At 40.2% G+C, this 18,187-nt stretch overlaps 1 protein-coding gene across 6 annotated transcripts in view; it reads left to right on the top strand.

Annotated features, from left to right (window-relative positions):
* The window catches only part of LOC104926633 (sodium/potassium/calcium exchanger 3), a 56,428-nt gene that overhangs the window by 35,550 nt on the left and 2,691 nt on the right, over positions 1–18,187 (top strand). For 4 of the 6 annotated variants that reach the window (XM_027286141.1, XM_027286125.1, XM_027286135.1 and 1 more), the window contains exons 3-15: positions 3,727–3,814; positions 4,639–4,723; positions 5,503–5,606; positions 7,306–7,380; positions 8,680–8,705; positions 8,815–8,868; positions 8,952–9,085; positions 12,220–12,380; positions 12,792–13,059; positions 13,160–13,326; positions 14,555–14,669; positions 14,873–14,985; positions 15,418–15,483. In XM_027286141.1, coding sequence (XP_027141942.1) covers positions 3,727–3,814; positions 4,639–4,723; positions 5,503–5,606; positions 7,306–7,380; positions 8,680–8,705; positions 8,815–8,868; positions 8,952–9,085; positions 12,220–12,380; positions 12,792–13,059; positions 13,160–13,326; positions 14,555–14,669; positions 14,873–14,985; positions 15,418–15,483 — 1,456 coding nt within the window. The remainder of the gene's footprint in view (positions 1–3,726; positions 3,815–4,638; positions 4,724–5,502; positions 5,607–7,305; positions 7,381–8,679; positions 8,706–8,814; positions 8,869–8,951; positions 9,086–12,219; positions 12,381–12,791; positions 13,060–13,159; positions 13,327–14,554; positions 14,670–14,872; positions 14,986–15,417; positions 15,484–18,187) is intronic. The other 2 variants (XR_003463467.1, XM_027286115.1) reach the window with 1 other exon arrangement.

Here is an 18,187-nt window from a genome sequence, read left to right as displayed (position 1 = left end):
GGGCAAATGAAAGTAACCTTTTCTAGGGCAGCTTGAATGTTTAAAAAAAAAAGAAAAAAAAAAAGCCAAAAATACAGTGTATCATCACAAGCTATTTCCCAGTGATGTCTAACCTTTAAAATAATGTGTTCTACGTCATTTCATAGCAGGTGTTACTGTACTTTGTGGAGAGAACAGCATTCTGTGGATTTCAGGAAGGACAATCTGCGCTAATACCTGCAGAGTGTACTGTATGTTGTAAACCTTTCCACCTTTCCATTTTTGGAAAATGAATTCAGATGCAAAATGGGCCAGTCCTGAGGAAAAAGCATGCTCAATGTGACTTCATGTGTTTGGAGTGTGACATGCAACACAGCCACTGAAATGTCCCCAAACAAATTTGGAATGTCGTACGCAGGAAATGAGCCAGGGAACGAGCTAAATGACACCAGTGACAGCGTCTCCTCAGGCTCAGCATAAATTATTTGTCAAGTGTCTTTAAACCAGAGCTGCAGCTGTGCTAATTATTAATATGTTGAGCATGAGAGGATCTTGACCTTCATTCTGAACAGTAAATATTCTTAACTTCCACTCACGGTCCGCTCACTATCTTTGTCCAGAGCTTTAGAGATTGTTTTTATTACATTATTTTTATTGGATTCTTTTGCAGTTCAGCAAATCAAAACCTCAGTTCAGCTTGCTGACAGCAGACATACTGTGAATCAATCCAACAGCAGAAAATAATGTCGCACGAGCAGGAAGTAAAACCAGCAGACAGACAACAGATGATACGTCAGATTATCACTAGAGCCAGACTGATACAGGGTCTTTGAGGCCAATGGCAATACCGAATGAAGAATTCTAATACTGATATGAATAAAATATGAATATGCTGCAATGATCTAACATGGTTATCAAACGCTTACATAAGATATAACTATAATTATCCAAAATGACCTCAGTGCTCTGAAACAATAAACTTCACTGGGAATTTAGTAATTAATACATATAATACAAAAATACAAATTAAACATAAATAGCAAGTCAGAATTACTCCACGTAATCTGCATTATGTCCTATTAACAAAAAAAGTTTGCACATTGCACAAATCAGTTATCAATATACATGTGATAGGCTGATATTGATGAATAAAATAAGCATACTGATATATATTTATTCCAACAAAAGTGATACATGAAATCAATTTTCTTTGTATATTTACCGTCTGTTACTCTGGTAAAAACTCATGTTGAATGGCATTATGTTTGCTGTTTGTTTAAGATCTGAAAGACAAAGTTTTGGACTTGAATGTTGCTTAGGTTTTGTTTAGATTTGACTTGGAACTTCAAACCCACCAGTTAATTGTGACTTGCAACAATTGCTCTGAATACATACAGTAGTATAAATAGTAGTCTCTCCACCCATTGCTGCTCGCTTTTACTGTTAGTCAGACATACTTCTACCTGATTACTCTCCTGCTGCTCTACAGGTTCAAGTATAGAAAATAAAAGGCCTTATTAAGTCAAATCATTCAAAATCTCATGTGGGTTTTGTTGCCTGCATCATGCTGCCCTGGTCTTATTTCAGGGATGTTGATGTAAACACAGATTAGATCCTGCTGTGCTTTTCTTGTGAAGTGAAGCTGCTGGGAAGTGATCCTACTGTCAGTTGACCATGTGTGATTCTCCTACTGGATTCAGCTTGAAGACAGAAAAGTAGAATATAAAACTTGTTTGTACGAGTTTCATCAACTGAATTTTAATATCACAGTATTTTACTTCCAACTGCTGTTCTCTTGACAGCTGCACTGCTGCCCCCCTTTCAATTCTGCACAGCTCATTAATGTTTGCATCATCACTTCTCAGAAAAGATTTGCTCTCACAAACACATCTCTTGATTTAAGACCTTCCATGTGTGCGTGCAACATAGAACACACAAACAAATTTACATTCAGTATGCACACATGTTCATTCACTCCACAGGGGGCTCGTGAGGGCGATGGTGGCTGTTGTGTCAACCTTAAACCTGAATCCACATTAAGCCAGTTGTCAGGATTACATGTAACCTCTGACTTGTTTCTTGTCCTGAATGAACAAACACCTCTTTACCTCAATGACTAATGGCCTTGTGCTTATGGAAGCAGTCCTTTCCTTCACACACACACTGAAAGTCATTTAGTGTGTGGGCTCAGTCATAGCTCTCATGCAGGCGTTGGGTAGTTCAGCTCACTCTCACCTGCTTTCACAAACAGGAAATAGAAGAACTCCTGGCGCAAAGTAAGATGTGTCTCAGTACTGAGCACAAAAGAAAAAAGAAAAATACACACTTACTCACACACGTCATTCATGTAAGCAGGTCTTTGAAAGGCTTTGTTATTACAAAGTGTAAGGATATTTGTGCCTTTCCTTTGTTCACATGTTCCCCGTCAGTCTGTCAGCACAAATTTGACATTTCCTCCCTTGATCATCTCTGTCTGTCTTTTATCTCCACCCTGTCTCTGCCTCTCTCCCTGCTCTGGGTTGTATGTATTATATGATACCAAGGAAAGGTTGCATATGGGGGGTGTACGGCAGGATGCATGAGCAGCATGAGAAGCATTTCATACAGTATATTCTTAGGTCATAATGAATCCTGCCATTGTTAGACTATTCAGGGGACATTTAGACAGTTTTTTGTAAAGGTTACTTGTGGGGTTCCCCAGGGGTCTTTGCTGGGCCCATTATTGTATGTATATGATATTTATTTTTAGATGGTACAAATTATTATTTTGTTGTGGTTGTGCTTTTTATTTTATGTTTCATTTTCTTGTGGAAAATTTATTTCTTTTTGTTATCAAAACAAAAAAACAAAACAAACACATGATGTAATAAATGGGATTTTGGGGATTCAAAATAGATGATAAATTATGCCAGCAACAAACTTAGTTTGACTGCATAAAGTCCCATAAATCTGGGATTGTGGCTCTATGGGTCATGCTTACTTTAGACTTGCCACCTCATGTGTAGCAATGCAAGACAACATGTATCGAGTCAAGTTGCATGAGCCTCTTACTGGTCAGTTACTTATTTTTTGTAAGTAGGGAAAGATATAAATACCAATACAAATTTTCTGTAAAAGAAAAGAACAGTTTATTTATTGTAAAACAAATGAAACAAAACCTTAACAACCAACAAAGCCATTGTAGATTGAATTGAAGACTCTAAAATTCAGGGATTTAGTAGATTTTTCAACCATGAGCTATTGTTTATATATAAGGACAAAAATATATTATATTTAAAAGCCCATATGTGACCTCCCCCTCCAGGTTTGAAAACTGAAAACTAAGTTCCCTGTTTAAAAATGTAAAAAATGCATCCCACATACGTATATTGTTCGTGAATATTTAATGTCTGATCCGTTAATGTACCACAGCACTGCATTTGCAAGGCATCAGATCTCTGAAATCTGTAGCCTTCAATTACTCGACTCACCGTTTCATTTTTCATCGTAATTTACATGTAAATTTAATGAAGCATTTAGAACAGAGAGATGTTCTCCACTGTACACTGAGGGTTCATACAGAACAGAGATCTGCGAGTTGAAACACCAGCGGATAAATCACAGCTCACTGTGCAGCTGGAAGCGTGGACTTTTCACCCTGTCGTTTCATATGTATCAATAACATCATACCTCACTGATCCCTGTAATATTTATCTCTCTCTCTCTCTCTCTCTCTCTCTCTCTCTCTCTCTCTCTCTCTCTTTATAGACCATTTACATGTTCTGTGCCCTGGCCCTCGTCTGTGATGACTACTTCGTCCCCTCCCTGGAGAAGCTGTGTGAGGTATGAATGTGAGGTATTAAAGGTCCTGAAAACTTTCACATCTGAAGTATATTTCTCTGTAACATGACTTCATAAAAAGATAAAAAGGGTAACAATTTAGTTGGATAGGTAGTTTATAATGTGTTTGTGGCTAAATTACAGTGACAATTTATGAATAAACTGTAACCAAGATTTTTTGATGTTTTTTGTGTCTTAACCCAGACTTTAACCACAGTGTATGTAATATCAGTAAACAGTTGTCAGATCTCAACTAATAAACTGTTAAAATGTTACAAATATTATCTGTAGGTGGACTATCCAAATAAAGTGTCACCAAAAATGTTCTCAATACACTCAAAAACATATCAAACATCAAAATGCAGCATCATCACGTAACACAAATCCAAAAGAAAGACTCATGATTATAATCTGGAATCATTTTAATAATTTAATCATTTTAGGTTAAAATTTATGTACATGTCAAATACATCAAATCTGCTTTATTTACTTACGATAAATGCTCCGGTATAGCAATATGTCAGGTTATCGACTCATTATTTGTTGATGTACAAACGGCAAACCTTAAGTAAGTAAGTTTAAAAAAAAAACATTTTCGGACTTACTGACAGAAGAAAAATGTAATTCAATTTATATAAAATCATAACAGAAGTTATCTTATGACTCATTGTGTGTATATTTGTAGATTGTTTTCAAGTGTTGACAATGAGCTTTTAAGATTTGACAGGGTTGTTGTGGGTCGAGGTCCAGGTAGTGCCTTGGACTGATTTTCTAACTCCAGCCGGTACTTCCTCTTCAAATCTGAACTTTTTATTTGTCTCTTACCAATTTTTCTCGTAGCGTCTCCATCTCAGCGAGGACGTAGCGGGTGCCACCTTCATGGCCGCCGGCAGCTCGGCCCCTGAGCTCTTCACATCCGTCATAGGTATCCACCAACCAACCACCGCCTCCATCTCTTTATCTGCTGTGAACTGAACAGAAACACATGCTGTGATAACTGTAGCTGCATTAGGGGAGGAAGCATGCACTCTTTTTAATGGACGCTTTACAGTAATTCTTTTTTCCCAAGACACATGCACTAAACAAGCAAGTCTTTCAATACACTGAATCACATTAGAGTCACATTAAAGTCAGCTTATGTAATAAGCTCTAGAGAATTGCTGGTGAGGAGCAAAGGCCGTATGTTTTTTCTCTTTTTTTCTCTGGTCGCGGTGGTGTTCAGCGCCGTCTGTCTGTATGAAGCAACAATGTGATAAACATTGACTTCAAAGGCTGTACCGTCACATTATATTCTGATATTCTTTTGATAAAGACCTGATTAAACATACAGACTGGGTTTAGGATAGAGAGAGATTTTCTTCTGATGTGCGTATAAAAATTCATAAAAATTCAGGTTTTTGAGGCCTCTGCAGACAGATTTTCCTTGTCTTTCTCCGTATGTGTGTGTGTGTGTGTGTGTGTGTGTGTGTGTGTGTGTGTGTGTGTGTGTGTGTGTCTGTTGATTTGTGTGTGAGTGGGAGAGAGATCCATGACCATTATGGCCAAGTTATTTCCATATGTTTTGACAGTTGCGTGACATCTGTTTGTCAGCACTGCAGATGCTGTGCTGCAACTGGAAATGTCAAATAGTGTACAACTTATAATTCTATGTGTGTGTGTGTGTGTGTGTGTGTGTGTGTGTGTGCACGCTCATTCTATCCCCAGGGGTGTTCATCACCAAAGGTGACGTGGGGGTGGGGACCATCGTTGGTTCAGCTGTCTTCAACATCCTCTGTATCATCGGTGTGTGTGGCTTCTTCGCCGGCCAGGTATGATGTCAAACCCTCCGCTGACCCGGTGACATTTACACACAAGAACTTAATGTCACCTTTAAATATTCAGCCACATAAACATAAAGTGCGAGGACGTACTCATGCATACATGCATATGTTGCAAGAACGCACTGTTCTGCACTCATGAGTCCATGTAAGTGTCAGTAAATATGCAAAACTTTATTTGTGCAGCACCTTTGCAACAATGTTACAGAGTGCTGCACAGGATAGAATTACAGAAAATGAAAACAAATGTATGTATAGCAATGTACAATATATAGAAACATATGTTGCAGGGAATGTTCCAGGTTTACAGACTCAGCTGATCTAACAGACTGTTCCAGAAAGGTGGCCTTATGACAAAAAACTATCATCCTTGGATTTGTGATGAGTACAGGGTGTGGATAGAAGACTGCCATATGGAGATCTGAGTGGTGAAATAAGGATATAAGAGTTGGGAAATGTACAAAGAAGGAAGAGCATGTAGGCTCTTGTGTGTAATAAATGATGTTTTAAAGTCTGTTCTGTATTTACCAGGTTAACATGGAAATCAGATCCACATGTAAACCTCAGATATCTGTAACTATAACTATATCTGTATCTATAATGTTCACCTGTTTTCTGTGCATCTAAAACTTCCATCTTTTCGTCATTTTCAGTGCAGTCAGATTTAACTTTCATCTCGCGTGAAAAAGAAGTTCAGGATTGAAACTTTTCACGCCGCAGTCATCCACAAAAAAGTGTTCAAAAAGTCAAACTTAAGCTGGAAACTTTCCATTTTGATATGTTTTTGTTTGCGATGCACTTCTTTACACGTTCTCCTCTGCACTCAATCTGCTTAACCCAGCCACATACACAAAATCCCAGCAGTCTGAACACAACAGATAGTTTCAAACTACTTCTCGCTTTGCGACCTGAGTGCTTCGTGTTGCATGAGTTAACATAATATAGTGCAGCCTCTCTCTGATGCTATCTGACATGCCAGGGACATGGAAATGAGCGAAGTACAGGGATAAGCTCTCTGCTCTGAAAAACATATGCACCGGACTCCAAATAGTGATGCAATCCCAGATTGTGCATTATGTAATGGTAGTGTGATAATGAGGCAGGCGGCGTATCTGGGCTTTGGAAGGGACGGGGTGCAGTGAAATGTCCGGACATTGCACCTCACTACTGTTTGTTACCTTTGGCTGACTGTTCATAGCAGGTCCCCCTCTACAAAGCACGGTTGTGCAGTGAAACAGAGTACAAGCAAACATTCCAAAGCTTTCTTCTGCTCTAACTCTGCCATCTGCCTCGCAGCGGCAAACGATTCCACAGCTGGGAGTGGCACATTCAAGATGTGACTCCTGACCCTGGGCTTATGTATATACAGTGTGAGTGCTGTGTGGGGGGGTGTTACAGCATTAGTCACTGCATTGTGGGCTCCCGCGTTGCATCTGATTACATAAAGTCGATAAACACATGAGAACCTTTCCTACGTAGGATGTTACCTTGCAATTGGCTTTTTCAGTGAGGTCAGCTCGAGAGCTCCTGTGTTTACTTGAGCATGTTAATGATGTCAGAGGCGTTTCTGTATCACAGTGCTGCATCAACTCCAGCAGGGCTGTGTTACTGTAAGAGTGTATGAATTGAAGCTGCAAACTTAGTCTTTGTGAGTGTGCTTATCTGTGGTTTCTTTCTTTCCCCCTTGCAGGCAGTGAAGCTCTCTCATTGGGGTCTACTCCGGGATTCAATCTATTACACATTTTCTATCATAGCCCTCATTGCGGTAAGAGATCGTACATTCATATTTAAATACACAGATCACATGATCAAGTGTGGTGATTGCCGACATATACACACAAAGCATATAAGGCCAATTTGAGAGTGCAGTTCATTTCTCAGCTTCAGTATCAACAACCAATTTGCAGTTTCTTCCTCAGCAGAATCATCCAGGTAGTAGAAAGTCGATTAAAACACACACACAGGTGCTGTACATTCACTAAAAACATAAAGTCAACAGCAGTAAAGTGTGTGCATGGTTGTGTCAAACATGTAGCACATATGGAGTATCATGAGAGTCTGAAGCTGTGTTCCAAATCCATTGTCCGCTCTCAGCAGAGGAGTACGCAGTGTGTTTACACTAGAACGGAGACAAAAATCTGAGTATAGTCAAAAACGCTGATATGCATATAAAAAAACAGTGCAATGCACAAAAGAATTAGAGCAGTGATCTGACGTAACTCAGTGCATTTACTCGTGTAATAATAGTGGTAATAATAATGCTGAATAATAAAAAAAAAAAATTATATATATATACAAAAGTATGGTCATTTTTTTACAGGACAATATCTTAAGTAGCTATTAGCTCCACTTTGGTCAATTCACTTACATGCTACTTTCATGATAACACTTTTGCATTCAATACATTTGTTTCATATTTATGTTCTACTGCTTTTACTCAAATTTTAGGTATTAAGTAATTCGACAGTAGTACAGGATGGGAATACTTCCTCCACCACTGAAATGGAGCCTCTGCTTACAGCTGAAAAACAAAATTAAAATAAAATTGTAGGTGTTGCAGAGAAACCTCCAAAAATATATTGTATTAAACATTGAGACAAACATTTAGCTTTTTCTTCTATAAAGTTTAATCGGCAGTGACATTCTTCAGTTGTTAATTGAAAACTCGCAATGCAGGTATTGGATTATTTTCAGTCTAATAATAAAGTATGTTCATTTTTTGTATACTAACTGCAAAATATTGTACTATATAGAACTGTATTTTCTATATACTGCAAGCAGTGAGTATGTAGAACTGGGGCACACCATATGTCTTTGTGAGAGATGTGAGAACCTGCTGTGGGCCAGCCAAAATACATAAACATAAAGTTTCTTCAGTGCCTTCCTGTCTTTAAATTCAGTATAATGAACCTAAAGGTCATGTTCTGACCTTTTTCTGGGTGTCTGAGCTCTGGATGGGTTATGCCCTCTAGTGGAGTTAATGTTGAAATGCAAATTAATTCAGCAACTCAATTACTGCCTCGTCCTTATGTCCTTTTGTGTCCTCTTTGTCTTGACTTTTTAGTTCATCTACGATGAGAAGGTGTGCTGGTGCGTAACGATATTTTCTTAATATATATATATATATATATATTATATATATTTGTTTCCTTGTATGCTAAATCACTACAAACTTTACTGACCTTGTGTTTGTGTGCAGGTGGGAGTCACTTGTCCTGGTCCTCATGTATGCAGGCTACATCCTCATCATGAAGTGAGTGTTACCGTTTGAAAACTGCTTCAGTTCACTGGAAAAAAATAAGTTGTGACCTGTTCTTATTCATTTGTCATTGCCAGGTTTAACGGCAGGGCGCATCGCTACTTTGACCGTCGAAAGAAGAGCTCTATGAACCTGGCCAACGGGCTGACGGGAAGCACTGATCTGGAGGATAATGTCACGTGTGATGCTACTGCAGTCCTGCTCAAGAAAGGTAACATAATCTGCTCTATTTTACACAGGCTTTGCCCTCTAATGGGACTAGGTAGGTTTTAGCTGCTCATCTCATGCGCACTGAAATTTACATAAATATAAGGAAGCTGGGGCACCACTCCTCATCTATTTTTGTTCAGCTCCAGGATAAAACAGTCATGGATGACAAAGTTCTGTCTGATCTGTCCTGATTTGATTGCCAGCATAACCCCTTAACGCTCGAAGCCGCACCATGCTGTCAGTGTTTTGGGGTGTATATATACGATGAGACAATGGCGAAAAAACAAATCCCTGATGCCTTTGTTGGTGAAGAAGAACTTCTTCTACTTGATGACGCAGATGCTAACATGCTAAGTGCTAAACCTCCACCAGCTGGTGAGCCACTCTTAGAAAACTTACAAACCCACTGGAGACCAAACCGGTGTCACCCCTCAAGTTGACGAACTCTACGAGTGGGTAAATGGGTCAGAATTCACTTGAGGAAAATATACGGCTGCTCCTAAACAACACTAGGGCATTCACCTGCTTATTAGCGTGGTGGCTGCCCACCTTGCCTCAGGTTCTGCTCACTGAGCCTCCCAGCAGACCAAGGACAAGGAGACTCTACATGGTTGTATTCCTGTTGGCCCAGTTGACGTGGAGGGATACAATTGGGGCAGATGGATGTGTATCTGTTTAGTCTGGTTTATTTGAGAAAAGTCCAGATACAGTAGTATAGAAGAAAAATACCAACATAATAGACAACGGTCATATAGGCATAAAGTCCAAGGTTTATTTTCCATCATGGTCACCAGTGCTCCATGACTGTCCTACGATCTAGCCCTAGTACTACTCTCACTAGTTTGCTTTGTGCTGAAGTTTCTAGATCAGACCTTTGTTATGGCCCCAGTATTCTGAACTAACGGCACAGTCCAGGTGTCATTGGGCTAAGCAGGAGGTCAACAGTTTTAGGGACTTCCTGTCCAGAAGTCTAGCCCTCCTAGCTAGGTGTGTGGTTCTGGCATTTCTGACCTTTCCTAAAACCTTCAAAGCCAGGTAACTGACAGAGGACTTTGATGTAATATATTCCTCTTTAATCTTACTACCAGAGCTGGCTATGAACCAAGTAAGATGGACTCTGTGTTCCTCAGGTGTAGTAGAATTGTGTCTACTAGCCAGATCTTAGGTCTCCCTAACACATCAACTAGTATTTTCTTTATTCTTACTTTATATTTGTGTCATACAAGTATAGCTAAGTTGCCTGCATACAGAAGAGAGTAAAGTAGTGCAAGATGCTTTCCTGTCATTTATAAAGAGAAAAGAGTAGAGGGCCCAGCACACTGCCCTGGGGCACCCCACAGGCGACTGACACAGTCTTAAATGAGAAGTTATACAGTTGCTCATACTAAGGGCCTTTAACTTAGTTAAAATAATCCTGTGATTGACTGTGCCAAAGACCTTTTGCAGCCCCAAGGAGACTAGACAGAGTGCTAGACAATCTGGTTCTATATGTGTTCCTAAATTTGCTCATATACAATTTGAAAAACAAAACCTTGCCTAGATGTAATTGAGATGAGCTTATAATTGACTGGGTCACATTTTCTCCCCTTTGTGTACATTTGGAGTGACTTTAATCCAGAGAGATTGATATCAATCAATGCGAGGAGCCGATGCGCCTCTTAGAAATCTGGCACATATGCGTTCAGGCCTGTGATTTTGCCAGTGCTTTCGGCTACACAGAGACTTTATTTATCTTCTGTGTTGTATGGCTCAGTGAGGCTGATCACCAGAAGGATAAAGAAAATCTCCTGGGTCCTCAACTGTCAAAGGAAGGCTGTTTTAACCACCTAGCACTTCCACAGATTACTCTAATGTTTGCATCTTCAGTGTCTCTGCCCTCAAATGTATAAAACACAACAATAGCTTACAGAAGAGAGTGAGCACAAGATGCTGGCTAAGGCCTGCACACTTCCTTCCAGCCTTCTTCTTGCATCAGCACAGTGTGCTCTGTCAGCTTGTTCTGCATCTGGTTCTCTGCCCTAGACAGAACCAGTCACCCTGCTAACTTGTTCCTTGGAGTCTGCTTAGGAGGTGAGGAAGAAACCAGCGTGCCAGGTGGCAGTTGGTTTGGCTGGATGTCTTTGGATGTGCACCATCAAAGTGGTCTCCACAGTAGCCAACAGGAACCTGGATGATTGGACAGATTTTTGCAGAAGAAATACCTCTGTGGGAGATTCTTGGAGACCTCTCTGACAGGATTTTGGGATCATACAATAACCCTAACAAGGGTCATAGATGTTGCGTATGAACCTACTATGGCTAACGTTGTTAATGTTTGTGCTGCAACAGTTTCAAGACTGTCTTTCAGAGGACATGTTGACGAATGTGAAAAGACATTTGTCTATATCTTCTGTTGTACCACTGATGCAGACTGCTGAGATCTTACAGCCACTGTAGCTTGTTCACATTTCAGCCCTGGAAAAATGCTGAGATCGCATCCAAAAATGGACCCTGTGGAAAAATTTAAATTGTCTCCTGACATTGAAAACCACAGATATTTGAGAGGATGAAGATAAGGCACAACAGCGCCTATTACACTTTTTTGCTTACACAAGAGAATCCTCTGCTTGGGGGTCTTGAGAAACACTTCTCAAGCCTCCTTCAGTCAAAGGACCCACTCAAGCCCTTCAAGCTTCAGTGTTTCAAGTTTTAGTCAATCAAGACAGATTTCCAGCTTGTTCTCAAACTGTATGTTTATAGGCACAGCCACAGACCGTAACCCACATTCGCTTTGTAGTTAATGTCTCCTTCTCCTCCTCTGCAAACGAGGACACATCTCGTGCTCCACATTGGCTTGTTCCCAAATAAAAAGTGAACTGCTAATGTCAGTTTGCAAGATAGCTAGATAGCTAACTAGCTAGTCAGATGCAGCACCCTAAACAGCTTGAAAACTGACCTGCAAGATCAGTCACTTTAGATACCAAACAGTGTGAATCTTGTAAGCAGCACAAGAAGACTCAATCAATCAAGTACTGTGTGGCTTGGAGAGTAAAGTAAATTTCAATCATCAGATACATTTTTGAAAAGAGCGACTGATTGTGATTCCAGCTGGACTAAAAACAGTCAGATGAACATGTTTGTGATATTTCTCTCCAGCTAACTTCCACTGTAAGCCATCGGTGCTGATGGTGGACGAGCTGCTGTCTGCATACCCCCACCAGCTTACTTTCTCTGAGGCCGGCATGAGGATCATGATCACCAGTCATTTCTCCCCCAGAACCCGCCTCACCATGGCTTCACGTATGCTTATCAATGAGGTAAATACACGCCAGACTATGCTTTCTATGTGGGTGTGTTATTTTCCATGCCAGTAGTTATTTCACATTGGAAAAAAAGTTGGAAAGCAGCAGGGCTAAGAGAAAATAGTTTTGTCAACATAAGATAACATAAAATCTTTGCCAAACCAGAGTCTTAGCATAAATACAAACCAAATAGCCCTGTCTGCATTCAACAGAAGAAGGAGTGGAAGGAACGTTAATTTTCTTTGGACAGCCAACATTGTCTCTAAGGCACCTGGATAGAAGTCCAAACCAAACAACCAAATTTAGACTTTTGACAAAAGGAAAGGAAAGAACATTAACTTCTGCAAAACAAAATGTCCAAATGTGTTAATGGAGGTGCTGTAGTCAAAGCTTAATGTTGTAATAATGTTTTATAATTACTTCCAGAGGCAAAGGTTGATCAACACCACTGAGACTCGAGTCAACCGCATCACTAACGGCGACTCTGACTCAGCCACCAGGGCTCAGGGGAGGCGGGGCTTGGAGAATGGGATGGGGGCTGAGCTGGGTCTGAACGGGAGGTGCAGACTTCAGCGACTGGAGTCTGGAAACGAGACAGAGAATGAAAACGAGGATAATGAAAACAACGAGAACGACGAGGAAGGAGAGGGAGAAGACGATAGTAGTGGCCCCTTGGTGCCTTTCAAAATTCCAGGTAGAGCACAGATGACAGTAAATGTTTGTTGTTAGTGCTGTCAGTCAACTCATCATCATTATCATCATCATTTCTCTCTGTATCTCTCTTCTTCCTCCAGTTGGAGTGTGTAACAAGCTGAAGTGGCTCGCCATGTGGCCGCTGTCCTTGCTTCTGTTCTTTACCGTGCCCAACTGTGCCAAGCGCCGCTGGGAGAAATGGTTCATGGTCTCCTTCTTCACAGCTACCATCTGGATCGCTGGCCTCTCCTACATCATGGTCTGGATGGTCAGTACAGTTGGTCTTGCTCACTAACAGGCTGAAAACTCATCCTGATCTTTAAAGAATGCTCAAATTGCCTCCATGAAACTGGGAGATATTATCCTTGAGCTTCTTATCCTTTAATTTTTAACTTTAGGGACTGCACACATATTTATTTATTTTTTCCTTGTAAAAAAAGCCCCAAAACAAACATAAAACTATTAAATAGTAAAAGTATATTTGACCATATGCAGACACACAACAACACAAATTCAACTAATTCAACGATGCTAGTATAGGACCAGTGTCTGAGTCTGAGGAACAGCATCAGTGAATGAACATTGATTGCCCTACAGCAGCTCTCACTTCAATCTGCATCTGCATCTGCAAACTGAAAGCCAGACTACAGTTCAGTTGGAATTGTCATGGCTTATATATAATATATTATATAATATATATATATATAGATTAGATATATATAGTAGATATATAGTAGAATAATATTAGAGAGAGAGAGAGAGAGAGAGAGAGAGAGAGAGAGAGACATAGCCCAGTGGTGTTCCCTGTGATTATTTTTGCTCTTTCAGTGACAGTAAGAACTTACATTGGTTCAAAAAATAGCAAGTGACTGGAATATCCCAGATGCATCACTTTTTAAAAAGTACTTGCAATACATTTGTTTAAGCGCTAATGCCACTTATTTATTATAATATTATCATTATAATTTAAGATTTGGTGGAGATGTAAAAATCACTTTGCCATTAAGATATAAGATGAATAAGTTTCGGTGTAAATAATGTATGAACTATTAGTTATTAGTGCAAAACAAAATGTCAATACTGTTCAATTATGGAGTTTAATGAAAACAAATTCCCTTCTCCCAAGTGGAATCATTTTCATACTGTCCCTTTGTAAAACTGGTGCTCCTTTTATGAGCATGCAGAAACTGAACGCTTTCAGTGACCACTGACGAGAAACATGCTCTTTCTATAAAACACAGCAGCAAACTGATTTCCAGATGAAGCTGATCTATACTAAATTCATTCAGTTCCACTGAATCCATCATGAAGACGAGGAAATTAAGGATTGTTACTTTTTGTGCTAAACTCTGTTACTGTTCTTACACTGGAGGTGCGTAGAACTATGTTATACAACTGTAATTTAATTCCAGATGAGAACTTTTTTTTATTGAATAGCTGTACTGCTGAATCAAATATAAAAAGAGTGCACTGAGACTAAATCTGTTTGCTTTAAGGTGACTGTGATCGGCTTCACTCTGGGAATTCCTGACGTTATCATGGGCATCACCTTCCTCGCAGCGGGCACCAGCGTCCCAGACTGCATGGCTAGTGTTATAGTCGCACGGCAAGGTACACACACACACACACACACACACACACACATACATTTTTGTACAATAAGACACAGAAAGTTAACATCAATACTTGTGTTGAGTAAAACAAAGCTGAAACACTGTTAAGAGAAAGAGTTCCACTGCAGAGTATTGCTTGTCATAACCGACTTGTCTCCTGACTGTATACAAACCTTGACAGTGTTGCTCTCCTTGCCTCAGGTATGGGAGACATGGCCATCTCCAACTCCATAGGCAGTAATGTGTTTGACATCCTGGTTGGCCTGGGCCTGCCCTGGGCACTGCAAACACTCTGCATCGACTACGGCTCCATCGTGAGTACTTCCCCAGCTCTGCCGCAGGATATTCTGCTGGACTTAGACCAGAATAGAACAGAGCTGTGTTCATGAAGGACGAGAACAATAGTCTGTAATATTCAATGCAGGAGATTAGTGTTATGCACATATACAACAAAACTATATTTGAGAGGGCATCGCACAGTTTATCACCTTAACTTAAGGAGATCTGACGTGTTAATTAGCCTGCTTCACACAAGAAACGACATTTGGAACAGGGGCAGTAAAAGTCAGTCCCTGGCTGTGTGAGTACAGGAAGTTATTCAGTGTGTGTTAGGACAGAGCAACAGCATCTGCCTTCTTTTGTCTTGATATTGACGGCTGAAAAATCGTACATTTTAAAGGTACTGAGGAAGCCTAGCAATGTATACCTTGTGAAAAAAACTGTATTCTCTGTGTTTGTCTCCTCAGATTCATCTTAACAGCAGAGGACTCATCTTCTCTGTTGGACTCTTACTCGCCTCAGTATTCTTCACAGTAAGTACCAGACTGTTGGCTTATTGAATTGGGCTGGGTAAAGAATATTTAGTTAAGATCTTTGTTGTTTTGAATCTAACCACAGAATAGATATGAATAGATTTATTTTGGTTGATTTAAATCCTATCTGCACAGAGTTGGCACACTGTGGGGCAACACCCCCACAGTAGAATCACTCAAAATCACTTGATTACGTGAAATTGAATATTAAAGTTTTATGTAGCCAGCAAATCGAGTGAAATCTGTCAACAGTCAATAAAAAAGTAGTGATAAACGTAGTGCTTCCAGCTCATGTGGAATGGATGATTATTTAAATGTAGAATGCGTGCAGCAGTGAGATTTGGTGTCTAGGATCTCACTTCGTCACTCTCCAAAAAGAAACACAGAGCTCAGCAAAGCACTCAGTCTCGGGAACTTTAGCAGGAAGTGACAGCAGAGCTTTCAGCGGTGTGGAGCGGCAGGGGCAGCAAGAGTCAGCAGAGTAATGACAGCTTAAAGATGCCCCGCGGAGTTTTCTTGGAAACAAAGTTAACGTTCAGTGTTACTCACCCAAAATGCAGTGTGCGATTCCTCAAGGTCTTAATGTGTTGATTCCTAAAACACTGTCACTGACACAAGTATCTTGTCTGCATGTGATGCAATGTGATGCATTGATACGTTATTTTGCACATTACCTTCACCTGTAGGCAGTAGTCGAGTTGTAAAATGAAACCAGGGGGGATGGTGAAATTTTTCATTTATGTGACATATTTTCCAGCATTGGGGTCTGGGGGTCCTCCCCCAGAAAATTTTGTATTTCTTAGATGCAATTTCCTGCATTCTAGTCAATTTTAGGGTGACTGGCTAGACATGGCAAATCCTAAATCCCATCTGATTCATAGCTTGCATTCTCAGTTGCATGGCCTGCACAAGACAATACTATTTATCGGAAAGAAACAATAACCACTTAACTATGGACATCATGTCATTCACATCTTTTTTAAACATATTTGTAAAAACATTTTAAATATCTTTGTGTGTGAATGTGCTCAAATATTTTTTTAAACACAACTTTGTGTATGTTTTTAACATCTTTGTGTGTTTTTAAATACATTTAAACACATTTTTATTAAAAAACATCTTCACTTAAAAAAACACAATTTAAGGAGGAGGAAAGAAGACTTCGAGTTTTAAGACGACGCGATGTTTGAAACAAGCGGTATTAAAGAATATGAAGCAGCAGGTAGCAGCTAGCGGTGCTGCTAAGGCTAAAACAACACAGAGTGTGGATGATTGACACCTGTCACCTGTCGACCAATCAGAGTCAGGAGAATCTATTAGTACCGCCCACATTCACCTTTGACCCACCAATGACGATCCAGAATGAAGTAAACCCAAAGGTAGTATATCGCAGCAAGAGGTCTCACTTCACTGTCAAAGCCTCTTTGTCTTTATGTAACAACCAGGAGCTTCGTGACTGATTCAAACTAAAGCAGAGACATAGCAGGAGACATAGGCAGCGTTTCTTCGCGCTGGACATACTGTGTCGTTTTGTGGATTTTTGTTGCTACTCTTTGGGGGCTAGCTCGCCGAGTTTTCATCGCACAGTGATGAGACACATATCTTTGTAAGATATATTTTCATTTTTTCCCGCCGCGCCTCCCCTGAAGTCCTCTGGCGCCCCCCAAGGGAGGCGCGCCTCACACTTTGAAAACCGCTAACATAGGTAATAGACTGATTATCATAAAGCCCCCCTAAATGTCGAATGGTAATTCTATTTCCAGTGTTAAATATAAGTAATTTTCACATGCATTGATAAAATGCCTCAAGAGATGGAAGAAGGGATGACCGTTTTAGAAGAGGGATGATTTTGACCATTTTTTCCCCAGGGGGGATGCCATCCCCCCCACCCCCCCTCAACTCGAGTACTGCCTGTAGGTCAGTGGAAATCATTGGCTGGGCTGTATATCGCATCACCCACCTTTGCATGTTGGTTGGACACACAAAATGGAGACAGTTCTGATGTTCTTTTTTGAATTTTGAACTTACACCCTGATAGCAGTTCACAGCAAGCAAAACTACCAAAGTTTCTACACCATATCCTCTGATTTACCTGCCCCCTTTTCCATATTCCACCTCATCCTGGTGTCCCTACCAACTTTGAAACCCAACCTACACCCTTGAGTCCAACCATCACCAGTCTGTCCCATTGGTCTAGTCACTGTCCACTTCAGAAGAGCTCATAAAACAGGAATTATTGCAGTATGTAGTAGTATGCTCCTAATCTATCACGACACAAGTGAACCTTGTTCTCTGTTCGATTTGTACTGTAGTTGAGGGTGTGTTTAGATTTGTAGTTTCATGACCTCTGTTCCAGTACAGGAAATGATTTGATACAACTGTTGAATTTGCAATGTGGTTTGTTTGTGTTCACACGGGAACGTTCAAGAGTAGTCCAAAAGTTGTACAAACAATTGCAATTTGTGAGCAAGTTCTCAGGCTTGTCTTATTAAAAGACCTTTGTTGTTAGAGGTGGGCTTTAATGGGTTCATGCGCTACACACTTGAATGATTTCTGAATTGTTCTTTATATGGCGCATCAGGTACACTTGATTGGATAGCTCTACTATCAGGCAATGCAAGCCAGTTGTTTTGGATAGTAGTCGATTGCATTCTGTGTGCAAACTGAGTTTGCGTGGAGGTGAGACCACCATCTCAGGGTGATC

This window comes from Larimichthys crocea, chromosome I (assembly GCF_000972845.2).
Source record: "Larimichthys crocea isolate SSNF chromosome I, L_crocea_2.0, whole genome shotgun sequence".
Classification (NCBI taxonomy): Eukaryota; Metazoa; Chordata; class Actinopteri; family Sciaenidae; genus Larimichthys; species Larimichthys crocea.
Note: the sequence above shows the minus strand (reverse complement) of the source record. Positions and strands in the feature narration are given on the sequence as shown.